Below are 17,041 nucleotides of genomic sequence, written 5' to 3'. Positions count from 1 at the left end.
CTTTTTTCTTCCCTCTTCTTTTTTCTTTTTTCTTCCCTCTTCTTTTTTCTTTTTTCTTCTTTCTTTCTTTTTCTTTCTTTCTTTCTTTCTTTCTTTCTTTCTTTCTTTTTTTCTTTCTTTCTTTCTTTCTTTCTTTCTTTCTTTCTTTCTTTCTTTCTTTCTTTCTTTCTTTCTTTCTTTCTTTCTTTCTTTCTTTCTTTCTTTCCCTCTCCCTCCCTGCCTCCCTTCTTTCCTTCCTTCCTTCCTTCCTTCCTTCCTTCCTTCCTTCCTTCCTTCCTTCCTTCCTTCCTCCCTCCCTCCCTCCCTCCCTCCCTCCCTCCCTTCTTTCCTTCCCTCCCTCCCTCCTTCCTTTCTTTTTTCTTTTCTTTTTTTTTTTGAGACAGGGTCTCGCTTTTTCGCCCAGGCTGGAGTGCAGTGGTGTGATCTGGGCTCACTGCAAGCTCCGCCTCCCGGGTTCACGCCATTCTCCTGCCTCAGCCTCTGGAGTAGCTGGGACTACAGGCGCCCGCCACCACACCCGAGTAATTGTTTTGTATTTTTAGTAGAGATGGGGTTTCACCGTGTTAGCCAGGATAGTCTCGATCTCCTGACCTCGTGATATGCCCACCTTGCCTCCCAATGTGCTGGGATTACAGGCGTGAGCCACCACGCCCAGCCCTTTTTTTTCTTTTCTTTCCTTTTCTTTTTTTTTTAGATGGAGTTTCGCTCTTGTTGCCCAGACTGGAGTGCAGTGGCACAATCTCGGCTCACTGCAACCCCCGCCTCCCGGGTTCAAGCGATTCTCCTGCTGCCTTACCCTCTTCTTTCTTCTTTTTTTTTTTTTTTTTTTTTTTGAGATGGAGTCTCGCTCTGTTGCCCAGGCTGGAGTGCAGTGGTCGGATCTCAGCTCACTGCAAGCTCCGCCTCCCGGGTTGACGCCATTCTCCTGCCTCAGCCTCCCGAGTAGCTGGGACTACAGGTGCCGCCACCTCGCCCGGCTAGTTTTTTGTATATTTTTTAGTAGAGACGGGGTTTCACTGTGTTAGCCAGGATGGTCTCGATCTCCTGACCTCGTGATCCGCCCGTCTCGGCCTCCCAAAGTGCTGGGATTACAGGCTTGAGCCACCGCGCCCGGCCTCTTCTTTTTTTTGACAGGGTTTCACTCTGTCCCCAGGTTGGAGTGCAGTGGTGCAATCATAGCTCGCTGCAGGCTCAACCTCCTGGGCTCAAGGGATCCTCCTGCCTCAGACTCCTGAGTAGATGGGACCACAGGCACATGCAACCATGCCTGGGTATTTTTTTTTTTTAGAGAGATGGAGTCTTGCTATGTTGCCCAGGCTGGTTTCAAACTCCTGCAATCCTCCTGTCTGAGTAACTGGGACTGTAGGCATGAGCCGCCACACCAACCTCATTGTTCTTTCAACGAATGCTGCCTCCTACTCTGTTTCAAGCAAAGATGATAGTTCCATTGGCTTCTACCTTATCTCATCCCATACAGAATTTTGGGTGGTGAACAAAGACCTGTAAGATTTGGCCAGAGAACTCTCTGAGCAGCAGATTAAGTGGAGAATGAGGCAAAAATTACCCCACGTACCGAAAAAGGAGGCAGCAAACAAACTTGCTCCTAAGCTTCCTGGTAACCAATGGGGAAAGTGAAAATAGAACAGCTACACAGATTATAATATCCATGAGATTTTAAATTTTTCTCCAAAGGAATTCAGTAACTTTTCATGTGTGTGAGTGTGTGTGTGTATTGGTGTAGAGCATGTCTTTATGAAGACAGCTCTTTATGTTACTATTATTACTGCCAATAATAATCCTCACAGCAAACTCATGAAATAAACATGATCGGCTGGGCACGGTGGCTCAAGCCTGTAATCCCAGCACTTTGGGAGGCCGAGATGGGTGGATCATGAGGTCAGGAGATTGAGACCATCCTGGCTAACACGGTGAAACCCCGTCTCTACTAAAAATACAAAAAATTAGCCGGGCGCGGTGGCGGGCGCCTGTAGTCCCAGCTACTCAGGAGGCTGAGGCAGGAGAATGGCGGGAACCCGGGAGGCGGAGCTTGCAGTGAGCCGAGATCGCGCCACTGCACTCCAGCCTGGGCAACAGCGTGAGACTCCGTCTCAAAAAAAAAAAAAAAAAAAAAAAAAAATACAAAAAACTAGCCAGGCGAGGTGGCGGGCGCCTGTAGTCCCAGCTACTTGGGAGGCTGAGGCAGGAGAACGGCGTAAACCCAGGAGGTGGCGCTTGCAGTAAGCAGAGATCCAGCCACTGCACTCCAGCCTGGGTGACAGAGCGAGACTCTGTCTCAAAGAAAAAAAAAAAAAAGAAACATGATCATTATTCCCGGTTGACAAATGAGCCCAAACTATGCTTTAGAGAATTTGGGGCTGGGCGTGGTGGCTCACACCTGTAAAAGTGAGGCTGAGGCGGGCGGATCACGTAAGGTCAGGAATTCAAGACCAGCCTGGCCAACATGCTGAAACCCTGTCTCTACTAAAAATACAAAAAGTAGTTGGGTGTGGTGGTAGGCACCTGTAATCCCAGCTGCTAGGGAGGCTGAGGCAGGAGACTCGCTGGAACCCAGGAGGCGGAGGTTGCAGTGAGTCGAGATCGTGCCATTGCACTCCAGCCTGGACAACAAGAGCAAAACTCCATCGAGAGAGAGACAGAATGAATTCCTGTGAAATGCTCAGAATCACACAGCCAGAAAGCCTGTCTCTAAATCCTGGGATTGATTTAGGTGATGACAATGGGGTCCTTGGTTCTCCGTCTCAACAAGAAAGCAGAGCGGTAGAAGAACAAAACCATTACAAATGGCAGTCCACACTGGGACCAAAACGTAAAAGGGCTGAGATAATTTAGGGAGGGTGGACAGGGGCAGCCTTCCTGAGGAGGTGCCGTCTGGGCCATGACTTGAATGACAAGGAGGAATGAAGCTTGCAAAGGTTAGGGAGAAAAACGGTGGAATATTATTTGGTCATAAAACAGAAGGAAGCATTGATTCCTACTTCAGCATAGATGAGTCCTGAAAATATTATGCCAAGTGAAGGAAGCGGACACAGAAGGCTGCATAGTGCAAGATTCCTTCCAAAAGAAACCTCCTGAACTGACAGATTCATACAGACAGAAAGATTCGTGGTTGTCAGGGACTGAGGAGAAAGAAATGGGGAGATAAGTGGGGTATGGGTTTTCTTTTGGAGTGAAGAGAAAGTTCTGGAACTAGATAGTGGTGATGGTTGCACAGCATTGTGAGTGTACGAAATGTCATCCCCAATTAATAGTGTGTGTGCTTTACACCAATTTAAAAAGAAAACAAGGCCAAGCACGATGGCTCATGCCTTAATCCCAGCACTTCGGGAGGCCAAGGCAGGAGGATTGCTCGAGCCCAGGAGTTCCAGACCAGCCTGGGCAACATAGTGAGACCCTGTCTCTACAAAAGAATAGAAAAAAATCAGCTGGACATGGTGATGCGTATCTGTAGACCCCGCTACCTGGGAGGCTGAGGCGGGAGGATTGCTTGAGTCTAAGATTTAGAGGCTGATGTGAGTTGTGATTATGCCACTGCATTCCAGCCTGCGCCACAGAAGGAGATCTTGTCAAAAAAAAAGAAAAAGAAAAAAAAAAAGAAAGAAAGAAAAGAAAAAAACAAAACAGGCTAGTCATAGTGACTCAGGCCTGTAATCCCAGCACTTTGGGAGGCAGGAGGATTGCTTGGGGCCCAGGGTTTGAGACCAGCCTGGATAATAAAGTGAGACCTAATCTCTATTTTTAAAATTTGTAAAGTTAGCTAGGTATGGGGGAATGTGCCTGTAGTTCTAGCTACTAGGGATGCAGAGGTGGGAGGATTGCTTGAGCCCAGGAGTTTCAGGCTGAAGTACTCCAGCCTGGGCAACAGAGAAAGTCCCTGTCTTAAATAAATAAATAAAGCCGGGCGCGGTGGCTCATGCCTGTAATCCCAGCACTTTGGGAGACCAAGGCAGGCAGATCACCTGAGGTCAGGAGTTTGAGAACAGCCTGACGAACACGGAGAAACCCCATCTCTACTGAAAATACAAAATTAGCTGGGTGCGGTGGCGCCTGTAGTCCCAGCTACTCAGGAGGCTGAGGTGGGAGAATCGCTTGAACCGGGGAGACGGAGGTTGCAGTGAACCGAGATCGCGACATTGCACTCCAGCCTGGGCAACAAGAGTGAAACTCCGTCTCAGATAAATAAATAACAGCCTGGGCAACTAGTGAGACCCTTTCGCTACATACAGACACACACACACACACATACACACACATACACATACACACATACATACACATGCATACACATGCACACATACACACACATACATACATACACACACACGCATACACATACACACATACATATACACACATATATACATACACACACATATACATACACACAGAGATACACACATACATACACATGCACACACACACATACATACACATACACTCATACATACACACGCATGCACACACATACATACACACATACATACATACACACATACATACATACATACATATCCGGGCATGGCGGCACTTGCCTGTGGTCCCAGCTACTAAAGATGAGGGGGAGGAGAATTCAAGGCAAAAGAACCCCAAGTTGCAAAGGCCCTGGGGTTCAAACGGCATGGTGTGTTCTTCAAGGAGCCAAGAGGCTGGTGTGGCTTCAGGGGTGGATAACTGCATAGGGAATAGGGAGCCAAGCTAAGGAGCTGGGAATGTGTCCAGGTGCGGCGGGAAACATTTGGAGGATTTGAAGAGGTGGGAGACATTATTTTATTTATGTTAAAGATCACTCTGGGACAGGTGCGGTGGCTCATGCCTGTAATTCAAGCACTTTGGGAGGCTGAGGCCGGTGGAGCACTTGAGGTCAGGAGTTTGAGACCAGCCTGGGCAACGTGGTGAAACCCCGACTCTACTAAAAATACACAAAAATCACTGGGGCTGAGCATGGTGGCTCACGCCTGTAATCCTAGCACTTTTGGAGGCTGAAGGCAGGTGGATTTCCTGAGCTCAGGAATTCGAGACCAGCCTGGGCAGCATGGTGAAACCTCGTCTCTACTAAAAATACAAAAATTAGCAGGGCTTGGTGGTGGGCACCTGTAATCCGAGCTACTCAGGAGGCTGAGGCAGAAGAATTGCTAGAACCTGGGAGGCGGAGGTTGCAGTGAGCCAAGATCATGCCACCGCACTCCAGCCTGGGTGACACAGCAAGACTCCGTCTCAAAAAAAAAAAAAAAAAAAAAAAAATCGCCGGGCTCAGTGGCTCACGCCTGTAATTCCAACACTTTGAAAGGCCGAGGCGGGCAGATCACCTGAGGTCGTGAGTTGGAGACCAGCCTGAGCAACACGGAGAAACCCTGTGTCTACTAAAAATACAGAATTAGCCGGGCGTCGTGGCGCATGACTGTAATCCCAGTTACTCGGGAGGCTGAGGCAGAAGAATGACTTGAACCCGGGAGGCGGAGGTTGCAGTGAGCCAAGATGGTGCCATTGCACTCCAGCCTGGGCAACAAGAGTGAAACTCCATCTCAACAAACAAACAAACAAAACAAAAAACATACACACACACACAAAATAAAATAAAAATAAAAATAAAAAAATTAGCGGGGCGTGGTGGCACACGCCTGTAGTCCCAGCTACTTGGGAGGCTGGGACAGGAGAATCACTTGAACCTGGGAGGTGGAGGTTGCAGTGAGCCGAGATCACGCCACTGCACTCCAGTCTGGGCGTCGCAGCAAGACTCCGTCTCAAAAAATCACTCTGGCTCGTTTGCTGAGAGTATGTTGGGGGAGTGGGAGAAATAGGGAGGAAAGGCATTAATTCTCCAGAGAGAAAGCCAGGATCTGGGGCTCTTGCAGGCTTAGAGCTGGCCTGGGAGAGGCTGGTTAGCCAGGCTGATTCTACAGGAACTGCTGAGGTCTCAGCCTTCATTTCCCCAGTGGGTATTGTCTTCCCAGTACCCAGATCTGCCCTCAGGAGGCAGATCCGCTGCCCCTCTGCCAGCTACACACTACATTCCCATCTCACAGAGCAGGACACTGAGGCTCAGAAAGGGTGACTGGTCTAAGCTCATGTGTCTGGGCAAGGAAAGGAGGCAGAGAGCCAAGTTTCCTTGGGCGCTGAGCCCAGTGCGGAGTGCTGGGGTGATCTAGAGATGTGCCTCATTCAGACTCTGCTTTTTTTTTTTTTTTTTTTTTTTTTTTTTGACAGTGTTGCTCTGTTGCCCAGGCTGGAGTCCAGAGGCGCAGCTCACTGCAACCTCCGCCTCCCGGGTTCAACAGACTCTCCTGCCTCAGCTTCCAGAGTAGCTGGGATTACAGGTGCGTGTCACCACGCCCGGTTGATTTTTGTATTTTTTAAGGTAGAGGCGCTGTTTCACCATGTTGGCCAGGCTGGTCTCCAACTCCTGACCTCAAGTGATCTGCCCACCTCGACCTCCCAAAGTGTTGGGATTACAAGTGTGAGCCACAGAGCCCGGCCGACTTACCCTTATTTTAATGCAGTGCATTTAACTGTACGATTACAGAATTTACCTGTAGTTTTTTTAAATTCATGTCAGAAGGGTAATGTGCCGATGTCGTAACAAGGTTTGAAGGAGGCACATCTCACACATGCGCGTGAACACCCAATCATCCTGCCTAGAAACTACAAAAGGATATAGCTGTAAGTTTAAATTATTGCTTCGTGCGACAATAACCAGCTTACAAAATCCCTGAATATTTAATGACCTGCACATCAGCGCCCCACCTGTGGGCAGCTCTGAGTGGTAGAGCCCACGTTGTGCTGGGGCGGGGAGCGGGCTCAGAAGCCTGCCGTCTAAAGTCTAGACACTTCACTTTATTTGGGTTGCTCAAAATTCAGTTACGTAGGAACAAAGGCAGCAGATGGAAAAAAGAAAAAAAAAACAGGAAATAAGATTATGCTCCGTTCACTCTCAATTTTACTCAGCCCAGGGCCCCTCCATTCCAGAAATTTGGACCGACCCTGACTCCGCCCCAACCTGTTTAAGCCCCGCCCCTTCTCCCGTCAGCGCCGTCGTCATGACAACCGCGTCCGCATGTCCTCTTCCCCTAGGGGTGGGGGAAGCCTGGCCCTCAGTGCTCCCATTGGCCAAAAGTTTGTAGGGGGCGGGCCTCGCTCACTTTCATTGGTCAGTTGCTCGCTGTGGTCCCATCCCCCATGCTCCCATTGGTTGATTGATCGAAAAGGGCGGGGACTCTGGGCAGCAGTTGCGGAGTGCCGCGGGTCCACAGTGCTGCACCGAGCAGAGAGGAAGGGGCGTCCCGGGATATTTGGAGGATAAAGGTGTGGGCAGGGTATCATGTGGAGGCAAAGGGGCGAGAAGTGCGGGGCGGTGGGAGGGGAGCGGGGCGGGCAATATGTGGGATTCTCAGAATGTCTTTTCCGCAGGGTGATGACCACACCTGCCGGCTCCGGCAGGGGCTTCGGCTCCGTGTCCTGGTGGGGCCTGTCCCCGGCGCTGGACCTGCAGGCTGAAAGTGAGTCCCAGCACGCAAGGTCTGATACACCGTCTGCCTTCCCAGCCTGAGCAGACGGCCTTTTAGAGCTCGTAGTCCCAGCGTCGGTGGCAGGGGGCGCGCTAACGTTCTCCAAGGATCCAACGGCGGAGGGCGCGCTCCCAGGGGCAGCCCCGAGGTCCTGTCTGCAGACTATGAATCCCAGAATACTCGAAGGAAACACCTCCCCTTAGAACCTAGGCCGCAGGCGCGACGCCTACTGGGATTTGTAGTCCATTGTTGCAGGGGATGCTACGGTGTTCGGTCTGCCAACCACCATGGTGCCCCAGCCAGCTTTCATCTTGCCAGGTCCTCCTGTGGACCCAGATTCCCAGGCCGATACGGGGCACAGCACCCCCGAGCTAGACGTGCTGCTTCTGGGCTCTGTGGATGGACGGCACCTGCTGCGGACGCTGTCCCGAGCGAAGCTCTGGCCTCGCAGGAGGTTCAACGTGAGCTGGGATGAAGATGAGAGCCCAGATTCCCGAGTCCTTGAGGGAGGAAGGGATTGGAATTCTAAAACCTCAAGTCCAGGAATGAAGGGGCTGGAGACTCCTAGATCTGAGGGAGGTGGAAGTTGGGAGCGAACTCATGCGTCTTGGGGAAGGAAGGGGCTGGGGTTTGGAACTCGTGGGTTCTGTAGTGAGGAAGAGCTCAAAGATCAGGTCTATTGAGGAATGGAAGGAAAGAGGGCTCTGGGGACCCAGACTCCTGTGTTTGAAGGAAGAGGCTGGTACAGAACTCCTGGGTGTGTGGAAGGAGAGAGCTGAGGGCCTGCTCTCCTGGGTCTCCTAGGGCCCAGGCAAACAGGTCTCAGAGTTATTCTACCCTGTCCATCCTTCTAGTTCTTTGTGCTGGAGAATAATCTGGAAGCTGTGGCCCGACACATGTTGATCTTCAGCTTAGCCCTAGAGGATCCAGAGAAGATGGGGCTGCAAGGTCTGTTGCTAGGACCCAGGAATTCTGACTGCTGGTCTCCTCCCCCTCCCTAGAGGGATTCTGGCATTTCAACGGTACAATTAACAAGTTTGGTTATTTTTCCGGGAGGCAGAGGTTGCACTGAGCCGAGATCGCGCCATTGCACTCCAGCCTGGGCAACGGTAGCAAAACTCCATCTAAAAACCAAAAATGTTTGGTATTTTCCAGTGTGGTACCTCTGATGGAAAAAAAAAAAATCATATATATTTATTGATGATGGTCCCCTCTGATGTAATTTGCCATCTTAGAGCCTCAGCTTCTCCTACCTGTAAAATGGGGCTAAATATAATACATCTTAGAGCCACTTAGAAAATTCCAGGAGAGGCTGGGTGCAGTGGTTCACACCTGTAATCCCAGCACTTTGGGAGGCCGAGGCGGGTGAATCACGAGGTCAGGAGATCGAGACCATCCTGCTCAACATGGTAAAACCCCATCTCTACTACAAATACAAAAATTAGCCTGGCGTGGTGGCGGGTGCCTGTAGTCCCAGTTACTCGGGAGGCTGAGGCAGGAGAATCCCTTGAACCCGTGAGGCGGAGGTTGCAGTGAGCCAAGATCATGCCATTGCACTCCAGCCTGGGTGACAAGAGCAAAACCTCCATCTAAAAAAGAAAAAGAAAAAGAAAACAGGTTTGTTTGTTTGTTTTTTGAGGCAGAGTCTTGCCCCGTTGCCCAGGTTGGAGTGCAATGGCACAATCTTGGCTCCCCATAACCTCTGCCTCCTGGATTCAAGCAATTCTCCTGCCTCAGTCTCCCAAGTAGCTGGGATTACAGGCATGCACCACCATGCCCGGCTAATTTTTTGTACTTTTAGTAGAGCCGGGGTTTCACCATGTTGGCCAGGATGGTCTCGAGCTCCTGACCTCAGGTGATCTGCCCACCTTGGCCTGCCAAAGTGCTGGGTTTACACTCATGAGCCATCTCACCTGGCCCCAAGAATAAAGGTTTAATTGACTCACAGTTCCACAGGCTGTACAGGGAGCATGCATGGCTGTGAAGGCCTCAGGAAACTTACAATCACGACAGAAGGTGAAGGGGATGCAGGCACCTGTTCCATGGCAGGAGAAGGAGCAAGAGAGGCAGCGGGGAAGAGTCACACACTTTCAAACAATCAGATTTTGTCGGAACTCACTATCACAAGAACAGTAAGGGAGAAATCTGCCCCCATGACCCTATCACCTCGCATCAGGCCCCACCTCCAACGTTTGGGGATTACAATTCAACATGAGATTTAGGTGAGACACAGATCCAAACCATATCAGTCATTAATAACCCAGAGAATTCAGAGTACAGATTGTTCAAAGTTCTTTTTTTTTTTTTTTTTTTTTTATGAGACGGAGTCTCGCTCTGTAGTCCAGGCTGGAGTGCAGTGGCCAGATCTCAGCTCACTGCAAGCTCCGCCTCCTGGGTTTACGCCATTCTCCGGCCTCAGCCTCCCGAGTAGCTGGGACTACAGGCGCCTGCCACCTCGCCCGGCTAGTTTTTTGTATTTCTTAGTAGAGACGGGGTTTCACCGTGTTAGCCAGGATGGTCTCGATCTCCTGACCTCGTGATCCGCCCGTCTCGGCCTCCCAAAGTGCTGGGATTACAGGCTTGAGCCACCGCGCCCGGCCCTGTTCAAAGTTCTTAAACAGCTAGAACTAAACTGATCTATTTTACTAAAAGGCACACAGTTCTCTTCTATTAAGTTCTTAAACAACTAACATGAAACTATTTCTTTTTTTTTTTTTTTGAGATGGAGTCTCGCTCTGTCTCCCAGGCTGGAGTGCAGTGGCCGGATCTCAGCTCACTGCAAGCTCTGCCTCCCGGGTTTACGCCATTCTCCTGCCTCAGCCTCCCGAGGAGCTGGGACTACAGGCGCCCGCCACCTTGCCCGGCTAGTTTTTTTTTTTGTATTTTTTAGTAGAGACGGGGTTTCACCGTGTTAGCCCGGATGGTCTTGATCTCCTGACCTCGTGATCCGCCCGTCTCGGCCTCCCAAAGTGCTGGGATTACAGGCTTGAGCCACCGCGCCCGGCACATGAAACTATTTCTATGTCTATGTGTATATATATATATTATATACAATGAAAGGTATATACACTCATCCCTCAGTAACACTGGGGACTGGTTCCAGGACCCCTGCAGATACCAAGATCCGAGGATGCTCAAGTCCCTCACAAAATGGTGTAGTACTGCCAGGGGCAGTGGCACACGCCTGTAATCCTAACACTTTGGGAGCCTGAAGTGGGAGGATTGCTTGAGACCATGAGTTTGAGACTGGCCTGGTCAACATAGTGAGACCCCGTCTCTACAAGAAATAAAATATTAGCTGGGTGTGGTAGCTAATGACTAGTCCCAGCTAGTTGGGAAGCTGGAGGGGGAGGGTCCCTTAAGCCCAGGTGGTCGAGGTTACTGTGAACTATGACAGCACAACTGCACTCAGCCTGGGCAACAGAGTGAGACACTGTCTCAAAACAAAAAAAGATATACTCACAAATAGCCTGTACACATCCTCCCATACACCGTAAATCATCTCTAGATTACCTATAATATAGGCCAGGCATGGTGGCTCACGCCAATGCTGGCATCCCAGCATTTTGGGAGGCCGAGGTGGGTGGATCACCTGAGGTCGGGAGTTCTCGACCAGCCTGACCAACATGGAGAAACCCCATCTCTACTAAAAAAAAAAACAAAAACAAAAACAAAATTAGCCGGGGTGGTGGCCCATGCTTATAATCCCAGCTACTCGGAAGGCTGAGGCAGGAGAATCACTTGAACCCAGGAGGCGGAGGTTGTGGTGAGCCAAGATCGTGCCATTGGGCTCCAGCCTGGGAAACAAGAGTGAAACTCCGTCTCAAAAAAACAAAAAGATTACCTATAATATGTAATACAATGTAAATGCTTATACCATATTTTACAATTTGTATTTTTGTTTTACTGTTGTATTGTTATCTTTTGCCCCAAATATTCTGTGTCTGCGGTGAGTGTGGAATCTGCAACTCTAATTCCTTCTTCTAGGTAGTTATTTATTTATTTTAGAGGCGGAGTCTCATTCTGTTGTCCAGGTTGGAGTGCAATGGCACGATCTCAGCTCACTGCAACCTCCGCCTCCGGGTTCAAGCGATTCTCCTGCCTCAGCCTCCCGAGTAACTGCGACTACAGGCGCCTGCCACCTCGCCCACGGCCCTGTTCTTCATGTAGTTTTTGGAATGCGTGGGGAGTTTGCAGGGGTTCATTGTCTTCATTATATGACTATGACCTAACAACATATTAACGGTCTAATTCCTGGGCTCCCTCCTCCGCACATTCCCCCAATTATCTCCCCCTCTCCCTAGAGCGGAGCGAGACCTTCCTGGAGGTGTGGGGGAACGCGCTGCTGCGCCCGCCGGTGGCCGCCTTCGTGCGCGCCCAGGCCGACCTGCTGGCTCACCTGGTCCCCGAGCCCGACCGCCTGGAGGAGCAGCTGCCCTGGCTCAGCCTCCGAGCCCTCAAGGTGCCGCCGCCCGGCCTCCATCTGGGATCGGGTGGCCGCGGGAAGAATGGAAGTGCGCAGTCCAAAGGACGTGCGTTGATGGAGCAGGCGGCGGGTTCGGGAGTTCGAGTCCCAGTCCCCGACTCCCACTGTGGGATTTGGCCTGGGGGCAGCAGGTGGCTTCTGCTTTCGGAACCTCAGTTTTTCCATCCGAGAAACGGGGGAATCGTTCCCCTGTTCTGGGATGGAAGAGAGGGTCAATTAGAAGCCGCTCTCCCTGCATCCCTCTCTGCTTCCCTCTCTCCCCACGCGTGCCTCGCCCCGCAGTTCCGCGAGCGGGACGCCCTGGAGGCCGTGTTCCGCTTCTGGGCGGGCGGCGAGAAAGGGCCGGAGGCCTTCCCCATGAGCCGCCTCTGGGACTCGCGGCTGCGCCACTACCTGGGCTCCCGCTACGACGCCCGGCGCGGTGTCAGCGACTGGGACCTGCGCATGAAGCTGCATGACCGCGGGGTGAGGGGCACAGGAGGAGGGGCTGGGGGCCTGGACTCCCGGGTCTGAGGGAGGAGGGGCTGGGGGCCTGGACTCCCGGGTCTGAGGGAGGAGGGTCTGGGGTCTGGACTCCCGGGTCTGAGGGAGAGGGGCTGGGGGTCTGGACTCCTGGGTCTGAGGGAGGAGGGTCTGGGGTCTGGACTCCCGGGTCTGAGGGAGGAGACACTGGGGGTCTGGACACCTGGGTCTGAGGGAGGAGGGTCTGGGGTCTGGACTCCCGGGTCTGAGGGAGGAGGGGCTGGGGGTCTGGACTCCTGGGTCTGAGGGAGGAGGGGCTGGGGACCTGGACTCCTGGGTCTGAGGGAGGAGGGGCTGGGGGCCTGGACTCCTGGGTCTGAGGGAGGAGGGGCGGGGGGCCTGGACTCCTGGGTCTGAGGGAGGAGGGGCTGGGGGTCTGGACTCCCGGGTCTGAGGGAGGAGGGGCTGGGGTTCTGGACTCCCGGGTCTGAGGGAGGAGGGGCTGGGGGCCTGGACTCCTGGGATGAGGGAGGAGGGTCTGGGGGCCTGGACTCCCGGGTCTGAGGGAGGATGGTGTAGGGGTCCCTCCATGGTGGGTTCATTGAGGGGTCCCTTCTTCCTGTCCCCCACCCCAGGCCCAAGTCATTCACACCCAGGAGTTCCGACGCTGGCGGGACACAGGCGTCGCCTTTGAACTCAGGGACTCCAGCGCCTATCACGTGCCCAACCGGACCCTGGCGTCGGGTCGCCTCCTGAGCTACGTGCGTGTCCACTGCCTGTCCTGGCCCACTGCTGCTTCTCGGAGACCCAGGAGTCAGGGTCCCCAGCCTCGACCTCACCCGCCTCCTCTCTCCCTCCTTTTCCAGCGCGGGGAGCGCGTGGCAGCGCGCGGGTACTGGGGGGACATCGCCACAGGGCCCTTCGTGGCCTTCGGCATCGAAGCCGACGACGAGAGCCTTCTGCAGACCAGCAACGGACAGCCGGTCAAGGTGCGCGGCGAGGCTGGGACTGGGGGTGGGAGTGGGGCTGGGGGTGGGAGTGGGGCTGGGGGTTGGGGTGGGGGGGGGGGCTGGGGGTGGGAGTGGGGCTGGGGGTGGGGTGGGGCTGGGGGTTGGGGTGGGGGTGGGGGTGGGGCTGGGGTGGGGGTGGGGCTGGGGGTGGGGTGGCGCTGGGGGTGGGAGTGGGGCTGGGGGTGGGGCTGGGGGTGGGAGTGGGGCTGGGGGTGGGGGTGGGGCTGGGGGTGGGGCTGGGGGTGGGGGTGGGGGTGGGGCTGGGGGTGGGATGGGGCTGGGGGTGGGTGGGTGCGCAAGACCCCGCCTCCACCGCAGGCCCCGCCCCAGCTCCAGACCCAACCCGTCGCTGGGCGGGGACGACTCCATTCAGGGAACAGGCCCCATCCCCGCGGGATAGGTCCCGCCCCACTTCACATCCTCCAAGCAGCTGCGGGAGTTCTAGTCCTGGACCGAGGACTCCCCGCGTTCTAAGCCCCGCCCCGCCATCCCGGCCCCGACGTCTGGCCACGCCCCTTCTACCCCTAGACGGCCGGGGAGATCACGCAACACAACGTGACAGAGCTGCTCCGCGAGGTGGCCGCCTGGGGGCGCGCGAGAGCCAGCCGGGGGGACCCGGAGGAGCAGCAGCGCTCGGAGGCAAGCCCGGAGCCAGGGACTCCAGGTAAGTCCCAGGTAGGCCAGGGACAACAGGTAAGCCAGGGACTCCAGGTAAGCCACGGATAACAACAGGTAAGCCAGGACTCCAGGTAAGTCCCAGGTAGGCCAGGGACAACAGGTAAGCCAGGGATAACAGGTAAGCCAGGGATAACAACAGGTAAGCCAGGACTCCAGGTAAGTCCCGGGTAGGCCAGGGACAACAGGTAAGCCAGGGACTCCAGCCTCCAGGTGTTTCACACTGGAGTGTGGACTGACATGATTTGGAATGCCTGGGCAAGTGACGGCTTCTTGATATTCTGTCTTTTCCTCTCTTCTCTTTCTCTCCCTTTCCTAAATTCTGAGAGCATGCTTAGGATTCTGAATTCCACTAGTAGAATTCAATCTTATCTGCAAAGGGCTAAGCTATCCAAGAATATTCTCACAGGGTGCTGGGTCCCAGCCCTCCCTTGGACACCATCCTGCACCCCGGATCCGCGCTCTGGGCCTCCTTCCAGCCATCCTCCAACCTGGCCCTCCCTGAGTGTCTGTCCGACAGGGCATGTCACATGCGGCCCTGGCCACCCACCCTCTTTCCCTCTCTAGTCTCAGTTGCCTGATCTGTACAGTGAGCCTCTGCCTGCTGGGCTGACCTTCCCAGAATTTTCCAGGAATCCACCTCAGAGGAAAGATTTTTTTAAAAGCTTCAAGAGGACAAAAAGTGTCATCTCCAAGTCCTGTGTGCCTGCCCAGCTCTGCCCAGCTCTATGTATCTCTCTGGCTTTCTGCCCTCATGGCTCTGCCCGTCAGAGGTGACCCCTCTATCCCCTTCCTCCGGCAGCCTCCACTCCGGAATCATTCACTGTCCACTTCCTGCCACTCAATTCTGCTGAGACTCTCCACCACAAGAGCTGCTACAATGGCCGGTTCCAGCTCCTCTATGTGGCCTGTGGGTAAGCAGGAGGCGTCTGTGCTCACAAAGACCCAGGATCAGGCCCCCAGCCCCTCCTCCCTCAGACCCTGGAACCCAAGCCCCAGGCCCTCCTCCCTCAGATCCAGGAGTCCAGGCACCCAACCCCTCCTTCCTCAGACCCAGGAGTCCAGGCCCCCAGCCCCTCCTCCCTCAGACCCAGGAACCCAAGCCCCAGCCCCTCCTCTCTCAGACCCAGGAGTCCAGGCCCCTAGCCCCTCCTCCCTCAGACTCTGGAACCCAAGCCCCTCCTCCCTCAGACCCAGGCGTCCGGGTGCCCCAACCCCTCCTCCTTCAGACCCAGGAGTCCAGCCCCTCCTTCCTCAGACCCAGGAGTCCAGCCCCAGCCCCTCCTCCCTCAGACCCAGGAGTCCAGGCCCCCAGTCCCTCCTCCCTCAGACCCGGGAGTCCAGGCCCCAGCCCCTCCTCCCTCAGACCCGGGAGTCCAGGCCCCCAGCCCCTCCTCCCTCAGACCCAGGAGTCCAGACCCAGCCCCTCCTCCCTCAGACCCAGGAGTCCAGACCCAGCCCCTCCTCCCTGGTCCCTGAGTCCAGACCTCCTGCTCCCTTCTTTCCCAGGACCCAGACTCCAGTGTTGCAGCCCCTCCTCCCTCAGTGTCTGGGTTCCCAGAGCCCCCTCCTCCCTCAGCTGAGTCTCGGCTTGTCCTCGGTCCTCACTGCAGGGTGGTCCATCTTCTCAGCCCCGAGCTTGGGGCCTGTGTGGCACCTGGAGGAAACCTGATTGTGGAATTAGCCCGGTGAGCCAGTGGGGTGGAGGGCGGGGAACATCCCGGCTGGGGATCAAAATCTGGGTCCCTGACATGGCGCTTCCCATCTGCAGGTACCTGGTGGACGTGCGGCAGGAGCAGCTGCAGGGATTCAACACCCAGGTCGGGGAGCGAGCTCAGGCAGCGGGATTTGCTCCACAGACCGGGGCCAGGCCCTCAGAGACCTTCGCACGTTTCTGCAAGTCCCAGGACTCGGCTCTGGGCAGCACTGACCCAGCTGTGGAACCCAGAACTCCGTCCCTTGACGTCCTGGCCCAGCCTCTTGAAGCCAGCAGCCCAGCCCCTGAGGGCCTGACCCAGCCTCTGCAGGGCGGGACCCCACACTGGGAGCCCTGCCAGCTGCCCTCTGAGTCTCCAGGTTCACTCTCAGAGGTTCTGGCTCAGCCCCAAGGGGCTTTGGCTCTGTCCAACTGTGAGTCAGACTCCAACACTGGAGTCTGACCCAACCCCTAGATACCCCTTATCTCCAACTTCCAAAGTCAGGTTGTAGGATGAGAACCCGCTGATACCATCCTAAGCCCGCTGCTAGAGTCCCCAATTTTATTCTAATCATTCCCACTCAGTACCCGCCACCCCCACCCTGGGAGTGTTGATAGAATTTCAAATTCTATTTCTGAGATTCTATTTCTAGAATTCTAGATTGTTCTCTCAGAATTCCAAATTCCACTTCTGAGGCCCTGAACCCAGTCTAGGATCGGACCCTGAGTCTCAAGCCTTTGACTTTGGCCCCCTTGTTCCCAGGCACCCTGTGGCTGGCTGGGGGCTGGGGTGTCTCCTCACCAGGGCCTGGTCAGCACCCAGATGGTTCAAGTAAAGCAAGTTATGTCCACCTCTCTGTGTGTCCAAGTGTCTTTCCTGTCCTATGTCCGTCTCCAGGGCTGGGAGAGAAAGACCCAGGAGTGGTGGACAGAGGAAGCCAGAAACCAGATTCCTGGGTTTCCGGGACTTGACCAGTGGGTCTAGGGAGGACAGGACTGGGGTCTGGACTGCTGGGTCTGAGGGAGGAGGGGCTGGGGGCCTGGACTCCTGGGTCTGAGGGAGGAGGGGCTGGGGGTCTGGACTCCTGGGTCTGAGGGAGGAGGGGCTGGGGACCTGGACTCCTGGGTCTGAGGGAGGAGGGGCTGGGGATCTGGACTCCTGGGTCTGAGGGAAGAGGGGGCTGGGGGCCTG

General features: G+C 54.6%; 1 protein-coding gene and 1 non-coding gene across 3 annotated transcripts; one reads left to right on the top strand and one right to left on the bottom strand.

The window, feature by feature from the left end:
• Positions 1 to 6,565: 6,565 nt before the first annotated feature.
• On the bottom strand, positions 6,566 to 6,669 carry LOC126943673 (small nucleolar RNA U13). Its single transcript, XR_007721812.1, has one exon. It is a non-coding gene; the product is annotated as a small nucleolar RNA U13 (small nucleolar RNA).
• Positions 6,670 to 7,165: 496 nt separating this feature from the next.
• On the top strand, positions 7,166 to 16,702 carry DNAAF3 (dynein axonemal assembly factor 3). Of its 2 annotated transcripts, XM_050771730.1 has the most exons (12): positions 7,166 to 7,317; positions 7,423 to 7,511; positions 7,839 to 7,981; positions 8,375 to 8,468; positions 11,825 to 11,982; positions 12,289 to 12,471; positions 13,104 to 13,229; positions 13,335 to 13,457; positions 14,007 to 14,142; positions 14,956 to 15,067; positions 15,767 to 15,841; positions 15,925 to 16,702. In XM_050771730.1, exons 2-12 carry the CDS (start codon positions 7,427 to 7,429, stop codon positions 16,310 to 16,312), a joined length of 1,623 nt encoding a protein of 540 aa, XP_050627687.1. In that variant the 5' UTR covers positions 7,166 to 7,317; positions 7,423 to 7,426; the 3' UTR covers positions 16,313 to 16,702. The 2 variants fall into 2 exon arrangements, with proteins under 2 accessions (XP_050627687.1, XP_050627688.1); XM_050771731.1 differs by lacking the exons at positions 7,166 to 7,317; positions 7,423 to 7,511; positions 7,839 to 7,981 and adding an exon at positions 7,992 to 8,057.
• The last annotated feature ends 339 nt before the right edge of the window (positions 16,703 to 17,041 follow it).

The sequence above is a fragment of the Macaca thibetana genome, chromosome 19 (assembly GCF_024542745.1).
Source record: "Macaca thibetana thibetana isolate TM-01 chromosome 19, ASM2454274v1, whole genome shotgun sequence".
In the NCBI taxonomy this organism is placed as follows: Eukaryota; Metazoa; Chordata; class Mammalia; order Primates; family Cercopithecidae; genus Macaca; species Macaca thibetana.
Note: the sequence above shows the minus strand (reverse complement) of the source record. Positions and strands in the feature narration are given on the sequence as shown.